Source organism: Lepidochelys kempii, chromosome 2 (assembly GCF_965140265.1).
Source record: "Lepidochelys kempii isolate rLepKem1 chromosome 2, rLepKem1.hap2, whole genome shotgun sequence".
In the NCBI taxonomy this organism is placed as follows: domain Eukaryota; kingdom Metazoa; phylum Chordata; order Testudines; family Cheloniidae; genus Lepidochelys; species Lepidochelys kempii.
This window is the reverse complement of record NC_133257.1, coordinates 205,873,417-205,888,730: the sequence shown is the minus strand read 5'-3', so window position 1 is coordinate 205,888,730 and position 15,314 is coordinate 205,873,417. Positions and strand designations below refer to the sequence as shown.

General features: G+C 39.4%; 1 protein-coding gene across 5 annotated transcripts in view; it reads right to left on the bottom strand.

Moving 5' to 3' along the window:
• Positions 1-789: 789 nt before the first annotated feature.
• Positions 790-15,314, bottom strand: part of CPVL (carboxypeptidase vitellogenic like) — a 97,548-nt gene continuing 83,023 nt past the window's right edge. For all 5 annotated transcript variants that reach the window (XM_073333608.1, XM_073333606.1, XM_073333607.1 and 2 more), the window contains exon 14: positions 790-1,019. In XM_073333608.1, coding sequence (XP_073189709.1) covers positions 897-1,019 — 123 coding nt within the window. In that variant the 3' untranslated portion in view covers positions 790-896. The remainder of the gene's footprint in view (positions 1,020-15,314) is intronic.

The following is a 15,314-nucleotide window of genomic DNA, read 5'->3' as shown; positions in this document are numbered from 1 at the left end:
TCCTTAGGGCTCATTTAGAAATCCACTGCTTTTGTTTTCACAAGCAGCAAGGTATAGAGCTTGCTTCTTGTTGGTCTGAGGTAAGGACTTCAGCTGTTCAGCAGTACATATCAGAGTGGTTGTATGGAAACCCTTACTGAACTAATTTCAAATGGCTGATTTAGAAGCTTGGTCAGGCCTTGTCTGGCTGCATGTTGTCCCAATTTCTGTATGTTCAGGTGCGTGACTCCAGCATTTGGGGAGACTGGGCGTGAGCACTGGAAACTCCCTAGAAGTATGTGGGTGGGGCGGCATTGGTGCCCGGACCGTGGCCCCACCCTCTTCTCTGTCTCAAGGCCGGCCACCGCTCAGCCTCCTCTCCCTGAGGCCTCGCTCATGCTCCACCTCCACTCTGCCACAGGCCCTGCTCCTACTCAGCCCGATCTCCCATCTGCACCTCTCTGCCACCTCCCCCAATGCCTCCCCCACCCACGCCTTTCCCCCCCTCTTCCCCGAGGCCTCCCGCACCTGCTGCTCATGCCTCTTTGCCCCCTCTCCAAGCCCACCCTCGTGCCTCTTCTCCCTCCCTCCCCCCGGCCTCTAGTAGAATACATTAAAAATCTGATTATTTCACTAGTCGATGGATTAAGTGGCTAACATTTTTCCAGATTCTAAGGATTTTCTTGGGGTGGGGGGAGGGGAAGCTTAGGTGACTTCAGAAAGTTAGATCCATGTTGTTTTCTCACAGCATTTTACCAATGGAAAATTTTCAATAAGACAAACCAGCAACAAGGAACATTTATATCCATTTTATTACACTCATCCTCAATTTCATGATTTTTCCAGATGGCAATATACTATAGTACATTCAAAACATTTCTGAAGCATTTGGCAAGGTAGTATATTTACACTGCATTTTAAGTTTTAATTTTGGAATCATTTGTCTTCCATCCTTCTCCAGAGATAAATCTGTCAATCATGTCCAATGATCTTTCAGGTTGGTCATAAGGTAAAATATGTCCTCCACCTCGAACAATTACCTTCAGGGTGCAAAGGAAGAACAGATTAGTAGTAAATCCTGAGCAACAAAAGTCAATTTTGCCAGCAGAAATTAATTAAAACTGGGTTCTCTCATGTACAGAGATCTTAGCGTGCATGCTGAGTCAGAAGGATGACTCTCTCACTCTAGTCAGTAAAATATAAACCAACATATCCAAAGTCATGTGATCTTAGACCAGTTAATAATAGGATCAAATAACTAACTATCAAGCCTAATTGGTAATCTTTGATATTTAGACAGGCCTAACATGGATACCATTTGCATCATACTTTGATTTAGATGCTCTGAGTCTCCACAGGGAAACTAGCAGCAGCATCACCATCATATTGTCTGTGATTTATATTGCCTAGTCAAATATTCATCCTGTTGGCAAATGTTGAAAAGAACAGCGCAAGTCTATATTGTATGATCTAATTTTGGAAACTGAATTTATTAGGAAACTTCAGGTCTTAAAATAGGGGCAATATTAGAATAATTCATTTTATCCAAACAGATGATAGATTATTTTCACGTTAGTTTATAGTCCTCTACTTTTTGATCTCATTAGACATCTTTCCCCTCTTGTGTATTCCAATTTTTGCTGAAATTCAGAAGGGAGCGTTAGCTAAATTAGCTAAATTAGCTACTTTACTCTGAATTGAATTATTCTCATATAATTGAAGTGTGAAACTGTTTATATGATTCTGTTTTTCAAAAGCATCTTGTGTTACAGTGCATTCCCAATTTTCCTGTGTTCAAATTTTAAGACATTCCTTTTTCAGTGTATGAAGCTTGTTCCAGTTCATGGAGTATTTCCTCTCTCCCTCAGCCCCTTCCTTATGACATGCTAAAAGTAAACAACTGTTTGACAACATCTTGAAGTCATTCCAAAGAAGATCTTTTACTGGCACCCACAATCTCAGTCTGTAGTAGTCAAACAGAAAGTAGTAATCAGGGTTCCGTCTTGGCCGTTATCTGACAAAACGACTTCTGTGCAGACATACAGCTGGACCGAGGACACCTAAATGAGTTATCTGTATGAGAAAATACAACCGTTGAGTTTAAAACATGTTTGGCAACTGGCAGCTGTTTTCTGGACTACATCTCAACAAAATATATAGCAGCTAAAGGTCACGGTCTCATATACGTTCCATTGTGCCCTTGCTGCCTCCACTGCACCACTAGTATGGCTAGAGGAAAAAGAACTGTCAGTATATCTATTAAGTCCTTCTCTTTCAAGTTCATCATCCTTTAGGTACAGAAATTTGCAGCATGGCTTCATAGAACCAGCACATATGGTTTGAATAAATATGCATATTAAATGTTGATTAACAATTACATTCATATTCCTTTTATCTCCAAAGGACCTCGGTGCACTTTAGAAGCCAGTTTAACATCAACTACACAGGGATCCGCCACTGAAATACAGCAACAGCTTAATAGCACTTTGCAACCCTAAAGATTAGCTCAACAAGAAGTGAAGAATACCACCCCTCCCCATTTGACAAAAATACCTTTGTAGTTTCAGACGTAAGCAGAAGGTAATGATCCAAATACAATTTTGGCCCATACAGCCCCCTCCTTTCAGGATAAGAGTCACATGCACTTTACAGACCACAAGTGGTCTTAAGACCTGTTTCACATTTCATTGGGAAGACTGCATCTCCAGTAGTTCAGGATCTCCCAACATCCTGCAGAAGCACTGTTCAATACTAATGAGAGGGCAGAATACTGTTGAATCAATAGGTGGCACTTCTTGCAGCACCTGGCCATGCCTGATATTTATTAAAGAACCAACAGGCCCAGTCCCTGCTTAATTTGAAAGATCTGACTGGAGCAAAAGCACAAGATGGCCTGGCTTGAAGCTTCTGAATTTTAGCGATTTGCCCATAGTGATTTCTGAAGCAGCCACTATGAGTAAAATTTTCAAAAACTGCCTAGTGACTTAGACTGCTAAGTACCTAAACTACTTTTGAAGACAGGATTAAGGGGCTTTTGAAAGTTTTACATTTACCTCAGACATGTACTACCCATTCATTTTTTTCAATTTTTACAAATTAAACCATAACAGCCCCCATACAATTTCATAATATACATTAACCACAACAGCTAGCAAAGGCACAGCAACAATTATGGAACATTAAGTAAGGTTAGCTCAGTGCAAGACTGCACACAGTTGCAGCATAATTAAATGCATCGCTAAGTACCAAATGGGGACTGAAAGATTCCGCAGCTTTCTACAAAGCGGTGAGGAAAGTTGTCTTTATAATCAGTTACTTTTACTGTTGCACTCTGCAAGGAAAGCAGAACCCACTAGGTTAAAAACAGTATCAAATGTCTCACTTACAGCCTGGAACGATAGCTCATTTTTAACCCACCCTATTGTGCTGCAGTCTCAGAACTCTGACACACTTCGTTCGATACCATATGCGCTGCAATTCTTCAGCGCACAATGGGAATTAAAAGCCTCTATCAATCTAGATTTTCAGCTTTAACTCTTAATAGTTTGGCTTTTTAAAAAACAATATTAATCTGTTTGGTCTATTCAGTTAAGCTAGTACAATTATTTCTTTGTATCTGATTTTTTTAGGCCAGGATTCTACTTTATATAGGAACAGATTTAGTTTTGCATTTATTTATTTTTAAGAGAAGAAGAAGTGATATAAGTACTGGAAAACTTCCAGTTTCTAGGAATTCTGACATTCACACCAGACAATATAAATTTAAGCATATTATTCTGTCACTGCTCCTCAAGCCTGACCAGGAAAGACCAGCCTTCCACAGGGTCATGAGAGAGAGTTCAGTCTTCATGCTAAACCAGTCCTGGGTCTTACCCAAGTAGGGACTGCCAGCTATGCCAAATTATTTAGGACATACATTATAAGACAATGTTAACTGAACAAAACCACAGCCAGTCAACCACCACATTCGTTTTACTTTGGCTTTTGGGTAGTTTAAATCCCAAGAGCTGCCAATGCTCTATCCCAGATAGCCTTCCGTTCCCTAATCCAATCACTACCATGACCAGAAGCTGCTAGCAGTGTCATGGAGGCCTGCAATGCTGTTCCAGATTTCTGTCTTAAACAAAGAACTGCAAAATCTTAAATCTCAAAACAAGAGCTGGTTCAGTAAAATGAATAAACAGCTGCATCTCCCCTCCCCCCTACTCTGCTTCAAAGAGATAAACACTGTTGGGGAAAGTAAACCAGCAGAGTTCACAGACTTCAGCTCTGACACTCTTTCAAGGAACAAAAGTAACAGTAGGATGCAGGGTCCTTGCTTACATTTACTGTGACCCAAACTTCCTTTTTGACCTCATTGTTATTAGTAAGGAGGACTGTGGCTGTAGGATGTCACTACACTGTCTGGATGCGGATGTTCAGGAATTCCAGTGAGGCTGACTTCTCAAGCATGAAGAAAGTTACTTTTCAAGTCAGGCTGGACTTGCATGCGTACTAGTAATATGGTTAAACAAACTCAATTTGTTCTGTTTATGTTTGTTAGAAGTAGTGATTTTTTTTTAAAAAAAATCCTCACTCAATTGTAGTTTTATTCCTCTATTGTATTTGGGTGACTCAATTAACAGATAACCTGAATCATGACATTTTACATCTATACTGTTATCATGGGGTATAACTGCAGCTTGAGTAGACATACCCGAGCTAGCGTGAATCAATCTAGCTTGGATATTGGAGCAGCAAAGCTGAGCAGCACATACTTACTCATGGAGCTAGCCCATGCTAAATTACCCAGGGCTCTGGGTGGGTTTGTATAGTCCATGCTGATGTGTGCCCTGCTTTGGCTTCATTACTCACTGCTAGCTTAAAACTAGCCTCAGATACATCTAGTCGAGCTGCAATCACAGTTTGTGATTGTGGATAGAGATTCCTTGAGTGGAGAGTGCAACATAGACGCAAACAGTTGCCACCTCCAGTACATATACACCCATCTTAGCACATAAAGTACAAGCACTGGTCGTCAAATTGTTCAGATTCTCTTTAAATCCAGCTACAACATGTGACCGACAACCTGCCATACTGAATTCCAAAGGCTGACTCCCTGCTGCGTAAACTGGTGTTCCTTGGTCCTTTATATTTACTTTCCATTAAAAGTGACCCCCCCCCTTTTTTTTTTTTTTATAAATGGGACAACATAAAACGAGAGACTGATCTTCTTCCTATCTACTCCTGACTCCAATACCTTGGTGAAGTCCCCTCTGATTAAGCTTTCAGACGCTCCATATCAGCACCCCACCAGATCTGACAATCTTAGTTACTCTTCTCTGGCTGGACCTTTTCAGTACCTATAGCAAAACCTTGTTCTAGTAATGGTTGGTGCATTTGATTTGTTGGGGGGTTACAAAGCAGACCTCATGGGAGGGACAAGCAGTTGAAGGCTCAGGGAAGGAGCCAACTAGTATACTTTGCTCAGCTAAGGAATGGGTACCTCATCACAGTTCCTTGGGTTAGTGATATGCTGCCAAGAAGGCTTAATCAAGCCTCCTTAGTACTCATGAGGTTCTGCTGGCGAGTGCAGGTGTCCTCTTTCTCCCCTACCATACCTGTGCAACACAGAGTCAGATTTACCTTATATGTTCAAGGGGGGCAACCAAAATTCAGAGAGTAAGACTGAACGCTTCTGAAATATGGGTCTCCACAGAGCTCTGTTATTCTCACTAGCCTAATTTTTAAAATGGAGAAACACATTGTTTAGTGCACGTGCACATTTAGGGCAGTTTTTAGTAGGCTTATTTGATATATTTATTCTGTTCCCCAGAAAAATGTTTTAAAGAATTAAACTCATTGGTTTTCAATAGGGTAGTAAGTGTGCCCTGGGCTTCCAGAAGTCATGGAATCACTGGCTGAGCCTTGTAACTTGTTTGGGGATGGGGAAGAGGGAGAAGCCATTTCCAAAGTCCTCCTTACAGTCACCACTGGAAGTAATTCCAGGGCTCAGGAAGAGTGAAGACGGCAGACTTGTTTTGAAAGAAATTAAAAGGAAATGAGTTATCCTTTGATTTATTTCCCAGATTTTACCAACATCTGTAGTGACAAAATTAGTATCCTGGTTATCACTGTGATACAGAAATAAAAACCCTGTCCTCCAGAGACTCCCGTGTTAAAATGTCTTAATTGTTTTTGCTCCATTTTATTCTTTGCTACTTTCTTTGTTGGCTAGTAGCTAGTTAAATTTAGACAAGTGGTTCTTTGTGGCTTAGTCTAGGATATCAATAAGCATGTACAATTAAGCCAGTGAGGGAAGTACTGCAAAACAGATGTGAACAGCCCTAGACATAATGGGGTGGGTAATCTGCAGGAAGCACCAAGCAAAGAAAGCCAAATCTTTTCTTGCTTTTAGATCTCTGGCAAGGCAGCACAGCTGGCTAATAGTTGGTTTTTCAAGAAGCCCTGTGGCTTTTTGGTAATGCTCTGCAGTGTCATGCAGGAGACCAGCTGAATTCCTTATGTGGATTTATTTTTCCCTGGCTGGATTGTACTGCAGAAGCAGCATGCTCTGTGTTATCTGTATCTCAGACAGAACCTATATTGCAAGTGTGGCCAAACTGCACCTCTTTTACAGTTAAAAAGTCATGGAGCCCCCCCATGCCTCCCCATTCTCTGCCTACCAGACTGGGGGCAGGGAGGGAGAAGAGCTCAGGGCTACTGCCCTGCAGTGGGACGGTAGGGCTAGGGGCTTCTCCCCTGCAGGGAAAGGGATCTTGGGGCTTTAGACACAGTGCTCCCTCCCCACAGGGCAGAAGCTGTAAGCTTCTCCTACACCCACCAGTCTGGTAGGCAGATAATGGACAATGTGGGAGGATTTGGGGGGCTCCAGGAAATATTTCAAGAGAATTTAAGCCCTGGTGAACCCGACAGTGTGAGAATGAGACTCTAAAAAGAGAAGCTCGCACATGTGCATTTCATCAGGAAACTGCATCATTTTGTATTCAGCCATTGTGCTGTGCAGACCTCATGAGTTCACGATTTTCCTGCATTCTGCAGAATACAAGCTGTGTTTACTGTTCGCAAGTCACATTTGACTAGTTTTAGATTTAAAGTGGTAATCCTACGTTAATTTTGTTGGATGACAATGACATCTTCAAATTGTAAGGAATGCAAATATAAAGAAGAAAACCAAAGTTTTAAGCCAGAACGGGAGGAAGATTTTGCATTCATTGCTAAAGGTAGCAAACCCTTGTGCCTTATCCACAATGCGCTGCTCACTCACTACAATACGAGCAACTTGAAACATCAATATGAAACGAATTACAATAATTTTGTCTAATTACTCTCCTGAATCAGAATTAAGGAAAAACAAGTTAACTGCACTAAAGTTATGCCTAAACAGTAAAACAGACACTACTTTCAACGTTCAGTAAGGATGTTGACACAACAACTAAAGCTAGTTATGTTGTGTCATGGAATATCGCTTGTGCTAAATGTTCATACTGTGATGGAGAATTTGTTAAGAAGAAATTTGCAGAAGTGGTTGCAATTTTAGATCCAAGTAACACAAAACTTCAATGACTAATAAAGAAAATTGCTATTTCACTCCACACTATGGAGAGGTGTATTTCCCAGATCAGAGCTGATGTTGCAAGCAAGAATTCTCTAGCATTCAGCCTAGCTGTCAACGAATCCACAGATATACAAGATAAACCACAAATAGCGACATTTGCTATGTTTCTGTGGATGTAATTGTGAAAGAAGAAATGTTGGACTTAGTGGCACTAAAAGAAACAACCTGCAGTGTTGACGTAAAGAATGTACTTGACAAAGCATCAACAAATGCCAATGTACCACTGGATAAACTTGTCAGTGTTATAACAGCTGGAGCACCTACAATGGTGCGAAAAAAAAGTAGGCCTGATCAGACTACTGAAAAGTGATCCGAAATTTCCAGAGTTTCTCCCTGTTCATTGCATTACCCATCGTGAACATCTTGCAGGCAGACATTTCAAATACGACAACATTATGAAAACGGTCCTAGAAATTGTCAATTTCATCCGTTCGAATGGGAAAACTCGTCGACAGTTCAAAACTTTTATCGAAGAGCTGGATCTTGAAGACAAACTTAATGATGTCTCTTTCTACTGTGAGGTGGTTATCAACCAGCAATGTCTTAAATAGGTTTGTGGGACTGTTGGAACCTATCAATGCTTTCTTTAAAGAAAAGAAAAAAAGTCCTATCCACAACTGGAAGATGAACAATGGATGCAGGATCTGATGGTTTTTCATTGATACTATGCATCATCTGTAAACTCTCAACTTGGCACTCCAAGGAAAGGATAAAATTATTTCTGACTTTACTCAGACAGTCTTTGGCTTCCAGAACAAGTTAAAGCTTCTGCAAAAAGATATAGTGTCAAGAGACTTCAACCACTTTCCTCATCTCAAGAGTAAGGTAAACACATTCCCTGAAATCGAGTAGAAGATCACAAACTTGAGGAATACAGAGAAATTACGAGGACTGCTTGATGACTTTCAGGCCAGGTTCGAAGATTTGCAGAAGTTGAGATCCTGCTTTGCCTTTCTTGTAAACCCATTTATTAAGATATAGATATTCAGGCCTGTCTGTAAAGGCCTATACTCTAAGAATTTAGATGTATTCTTATCATTTGGCTAGTGATAGAGGTATAAAAGAAAGAATCAAAATCACTGTCTGCTGGTGTAAGGGCCTTCTCTTACTGTGACAGTCTGAGGCCCTGTTCTTAGGCTAAGGCCTTTGGCTAAGCAGCAGAGGCAGCCATAAGCTGGGAAGCAAACAGTCACATCCTCACATTCCAAACTATTCACACTGAAATAAGGTGCTATTAGGCTGTTAGGAATACAATCCTGTCCTGATAGTTCCTATCACCTCCAGAGAAAGGGAAGTGCCTAGAAAATGTAAAAGGAAACTTAGTTTGATAGCATCCTGTCTGGCAAGAACTCACTTATCAATAGCTGGGATGTGAAATCCTCACTTCTGTATTGTCTTGTCATTATAGTTCCCACTTTGCTGTTGTTTGTCTGTATAATCTCTGTCTGGTTCTGTGATTGTTCCTGTCTGCTGTATAATTAATTTTGCTGGGTGTAAACTAATTAAGGTGGTGGGATATAATTGGTTACATAATCATGTTACAATATGTTAGGATTGGTTAGTTAAATTTCAGGAAAATGATTGGTTAAGGTATAGCTAAGCAGAACTCAAGTTTTACTATATAATCTGTAGTCAATGAGGAAGTGACTGGGTGTGGGTGGGCATGTGGGTGTGTGAGATGGGAACAGGGAATGGGGGTAAGAAAATTGGAATCATGTTTTGCTAAAGGGGGAAATGGGAATGGGAGTAAGGAAGTTGGAATCATGTTTGGCTAAGGGTAGGAATGGGAACAGGGACACAGTGTAAGGCTCTGTGGTGTCAGAGCTGGGAAGGAGGATACTAAGGAAGGAAACTGGAATCATGCTTGCTGGAAGTTCACCCCAATAAACATCGAATTGTTTGCACCTTTGGACTTCGGGTATTGTTGCTCTCTGTTCATGTGAGAAGGACCAGGGAAGTAAGTGGGTGAAGGAATAAGCCCTCTAACACCATTCATAGTTGATGTGATCAAGAACAGCTGTCCAATTCCCCAAACTGTGGATACAGAACCATCTACTGTAGAAATGGAACTACTGGAACTCCAGGAGGACCAGGCTCTAAAGATGATGCAGAAATCAGAGTCTACAATCGAGTTCTGGAAGCAAGTGCCAGGAACAAAGTATCTTCAACTCAAGTAGACTAGCCTGCGACTCATTTCAATTTTCGGCACAACATACTGCTGTGCATCACTGCACTCTGTGGAGAAGTTCATAATAATCAAAGCATTGTGCAATCCTTACAAATCGACATCTGACCAAGCTCCTCTGTACTGCCTTGACAACATATCTACTGGATTTCCAAAGACTTATGACTAGGATGTAGACCCACAAGTCCTCTAAGTCTAGCAGTAATTAACCATCATACATTAAGTCAGAGGTTAATATTTTAAAAAATGCATGGGTAAAGGTTGTCCCTGTCTTGCAGGCTCTCGAACTTCTGAAGATTATCGCATGCGGCTCGGAGGGTCAATAAGTTTGGCCACCACTGCTATAGTGCTTACTATGGATTGGCAAAGCTAGGCTTTGAAAAGAGACTTCCTCAGTCCTCAAACAGAAGGCTGGTAAACACATGGAAAATGAAGGCATTAACATCGGGGGAAACAAGAACACCATGAGTAAAAGGATGGGTGAGTAAAAACAGTACTACAAGGGAAGAGAATTTGCAAGTTTTGATTCTGGACCAATAAGGAAAGGTGAGAAGAGCATCTCAGCTCAGGTTCTCATGCCTGACATCCAGCTGCCACAAAAAAACCCAACAAGTAAAAATATAAAATATTAGTGAAGAATCCTATACTCCAAGATCCTTATTTATTGTCAGCTGGCCACTAACTCAATGAAAGATTAATATTTTAGCTAAGACTGTAAAACATTCCAGGTAGCATATTTTAGTTTGCTTTGATTCAAAATTCAAAGTCTACAGTGCCTTTTATTAACTCTTTGTTCTGTCACTCACCTCAAAATGCCATGGATCTTCCACACACTCAGTTAGCTAAAACAAGAACGTTTTCACAGCTATAGAAAAAAAAAGTATTGTGTTCTAATTTAAACGGCCACATCTCAGCCTGTACCTAATAGGAAAAGATGGAGTAATAGATCCAAGCACAGGACACTGTGGGTATGTCTGCACTGTGGAGGGGGGAAAAAAAAAAAAAAAAAAAGGACCTGCAGCAGAAAGTCTCAGAGCCTGGGTCAACTGACTCAGGCTTGCAGGGCTCATGCTATTGGCTAAAAATTGCAGTGTAGATGTTCAGGCTCGAGCTGGAAAGACCACCCACATCGCCAGGTTCTCTCTCTCTCTCTCAAAAAAAGAGTAGATTTATATAAATAAAGGAAAGGAAAGGAAATAAAGGAAAGGAAATAAGGGATGACAGATAATCAAAGTCACCATACCTCAAGGTCAATGGTATCAAAAGCAGCGTCTATTCTATGGCAACATTAATGGACACTCGCTATTGATATAAATACCATTTATATTTGAATCTTGCTGCTATTTTCAGCTGTGAAAAAAATAAAAAAGTTTAGCTGCTCTCTCTCTCTCACACACACACAAACACACAGTCGTCTTAGCTAATTTTAGAACAAGGGAATTCATGGCCGGCCAGTTTGACCCTTCCTCCCAGTAGGGGTCACTGCAGCAGTTCTCCACCCTACAAGTACTAAGTGCATACTATACATGTTATTACATAAGCTATTTGTTGTGGCTACACTTGTATTTTATAGATTAGTCATCAGCTGCATTGCTTGCATTCCAGTACAACCGACATCCCAGGAGCAGAATATTTCCTGATTATTGAGCCTATGATCATGGGAATCTGGAGTTTCTAAGGCTATGTCTACACTAGCACTTTTGTCAGTAAAACATATGTCGCTCACCCACCCTGACAGACATAAGTTACACCGAGAGACACGCTGGTGTGGACAGTGCTGTGTCAGCGGGAGATGCTCTCCCACCAACATAGCTACTGCCACTCATTGGGGGTAGTTTAATTACGCCAAGGGGAGAGCTTTGGAGATACTGGAGACCTTACAGCGGAGCAGTTGCAGCAGTACAACCGTGCTGCTGTAAGGTCTCTAGTGTAGACATGGCCTAAATAAATTGAGGGTTACCAAAAATTGTATTTGTGATTTAAATCCATCCATATTATACAGCAAACAAAAATCCTGTGTAGGCTTAATCTACTCATATGACAGTCTATCAATGAATTATAGTTGGGTAAATAATATATTTTACACAAATACTGGTTGACTTCTAAAATTAATTCATTTCACCCATGATCATACCCACTTTATCATCAAAAATATTTATGAGACAATAGTGCCTACATGCTCCAATCAAGATTGAGGCCTCATTGTGCTAAGAGCTCTACAAACATAAGATGACGTGGTTCTTGCTTGCAGCCTAAGGTAGTCGTTAGGTTGAGAGGGGGATACTTTGAAATATTTATTAAAAATGTGCACACTTTTTTGCATTAATTCCATGAACATTTCAGTGATCCTGCCAACCAGCAGAGTTATCTGTGAAAGTAGATTTCGATGCTAATTTTAGTATTTGCTTGCATGCTCACCCAACACAGAAACTGCAAAACTGTGAAACTGCAGCTAAGAAACAGCTAAAATAGAATATTCAGAATCAGTGAAAACTGAAATGAAAACTTTGGAAAATAAAAGAGTAAAAGACATTGCAACTTGCTTATACAGATTCCACAGATAGAAAGACTAAATTAATTAGTAAAACATGTTCACTGTGAATTATTCATTCAGCACTAATACTGTTGCACTTCATAGGGTGTTAAGAACAATGCACAATGTTGTGACACTCAATTTTAGGATAGCCCAAGAAGCCTCAACTATTGTCGGTCTTTGGTGACAGCACAATAGATAACAAAAAGGCAAGTTTCTACCCAGCAACATCTGTGCAATCTCTCAGAAATCAGTGGGCTTGCAGGTGGATAAGCAGAATTTAACCCAACAGAAGCGTACTGGATTTTGATTGGATTTATTTTTATTGATTAGATGTTTTTCTAAAAATATGCTCTAGTTCAAACAGGAATTAATTCAGGGAAGTTCTATAGTAGAAAGTCAAACTAGATGATCACAACCCTCTATGCTAGTCTTAAAAATCTGTGACTCTACAGATAAAGCTACAAATCATTTGTCACATTTGATTTTTACATTAAGAGGACAAATACTATTTTGTTTTGGTCATATGGGAGTCACTTCTTCTGTGAAATAGATTTCACAGACTGGAACAGGTCAATAGTGATATTTTAAAATTTAGTTCAAAAAGGGGGAGGATTAAGCTCACTGGTTTCTTATTTTAGGAAAGATATTTCTAGAATGGCTGATTCAATGTATATTGTATTACCTGAACAAAGAATTACATTGCTCAATTAGGGCCAGTCTAATTGCACTGTTTAGTACAGATAACAGAGTTTCTTATTAGTGGATTCATAAAATAAATGTATGCTGTACATTCGAGTTGAAAGAAAAAGTTACCTAAAACTAGAGTCTAATCAGTACCAAACATGTATACATCAATGTTCCATGTATGTGCACGGGCACAGATTTAAGAATAATCTATACCAAATATTCAAAGGGAATGCACAACGCAGATATTAAATCCAATCTGTCTGCAGTTTTTTTGCATGAAGAGTTGTCTCTGTGCCTGACATCAGGGACACAGATATACTAGTAACAGATATTATGGTTCACTGCCAATTAAAAAAAAAAAATCAATACATCAATTTTGGGTTGAACAAATCAGTTTGTTTCAATTTCAAGCTTAACATTTTTGAACATTTTAAAAATAAAACTGAAGGAAATTTCTAAATGAAAAAAGTCATATGGAACAGTAAATTGAAATATTTCATTTCAAAAAAGTTGAAAGAAAGCATTTTGACTTTTTAGAATTTTGCTTTCTTCCACCCCTCCCAACATGAGCAATTAGGCAAAGCAGACATGAATTTGCAACACATTTCAGTGTTGCTGAACCTCCATTTTCTTCCTCAAAAAGAGTTTTGTCCAAAAAAATTTCACCTAGCTCTAATCAGGAACCTAGTTCAGTTGCTCTTCATGGCAGGAGCCAAGTGTTGTCTGCAGTTTAACAATTACCATAACAAAGCCAAGTTTTTCTTCCTGAGAACTAGCTGTTCTTAATTATCCCAAATCTACTTAGTAGTTTCTTTCTTCCATCAAAAACAACCTCCCTTTCTTTGCATGTTTACTGATACTGCTTACCGCAAAACAGCTACAGCAATCTATAAAATCCTCACAAGGACCCCCAGATTCAGTAACATGCTTAAGCAAAAGTTGATCAAGTACAATGGGTCATAAGACTTAAGTACTTTGCTGAATTGAGGCCAAATACTTTTAAGTCATATCAAACAGTCTGTTCCGTTAGTAGAACTCTTGCATTTGTAATTATTCTGATTAAATAATTTTTCCTGTAGGACTTGGATAAAACTGAGGGTACTGGCTCGGATTTTATCCAAGTTCTGACCAACAGACATTTTAATCTCGAGGGGAAAATTATTGGCAAATACACTAAGGACTTGTGAAGTTTTGCCTAGACAATGGAGATACAGGGCAGGAAGCTGGGATGTAAATTGTCCATCTGGATAATGATGTTCCCTCTGAAATGGTTACAAATGGTTACACTAGGACTCTTAATTTTTTTTTAAATGATTGAACAGAGTCAACTATACATTTTCCAGGTATAGTTGTACAATTCCCACAGACTGAAAAAGGGCCTTAGCATGGGTGTTGCTTCTGTGGTAAGCTATTAAAATTTAGATTTAGATTAAAAGCATTGTTACCATTTTATTTTTACATTTATCTACATCTAGAAACACATCATCAGGAGATAAAATTGCAACTATTCCCAATCTCCGCTGTGTCCTCGATTGGGATTGCCATGAGATTCCTGTAGTCGGTCTTTAAAATACTATAAAAAAGTAGACCCTGAAGAGGTGTGCAGATTCATCAAATGTGATCAGATTCATATTCTTACATATATATCAGTGGGTTCCAGCACCCAATATGAATGTTAAGGGAAGTTATTTGTTCTGCCCCAAACACCACACCACAATGTGCTGATCTCACGTCTTCATTGACTTAAAGCTTTGGTGTTTGGTGAAACCTACATAAGTTTTCTCTGAGAGAACTACAAGAGGGAAGCTAATTTATGAAGTCTCTTGTTCTTAGATCTTCATCCCCTCCTTTTCCTTGTCCAGGACCATACTAAAAAAAAAAAAATGCACCAGTTTAACTAGATTTAGTTAATCTATTTTAAAATCTAGTTAAACTGGTGTAAACACCTAGACGTATACACATTTAAGATAAATTGATTAAGCAACTAGTTTAAATTGGTAAGTCTTAAAATTAGTCTCTTTAAATTAAGGGATTCCATTAGTTTAAATCAGATACATTTTAAAAAATATAGTTAGTTAAACTGGTGTGTTTTCCTCCCTTCTAATTAATAGAAAGGATTTACACTGGAGTCTAACATACTGTAGTTTAAGTTAAGAATCAGAGAGCTTGGCAGAAAATAAGGTTTCATTTTTGGCACAGACACATGCTTCTGTTTTATGCGACTAATACCAAAGAGAAGGTCCATCATGATTATAGTCCATTTTTTCCATTACCACACACTTGTTATATATATATAGTCTACAGATCCA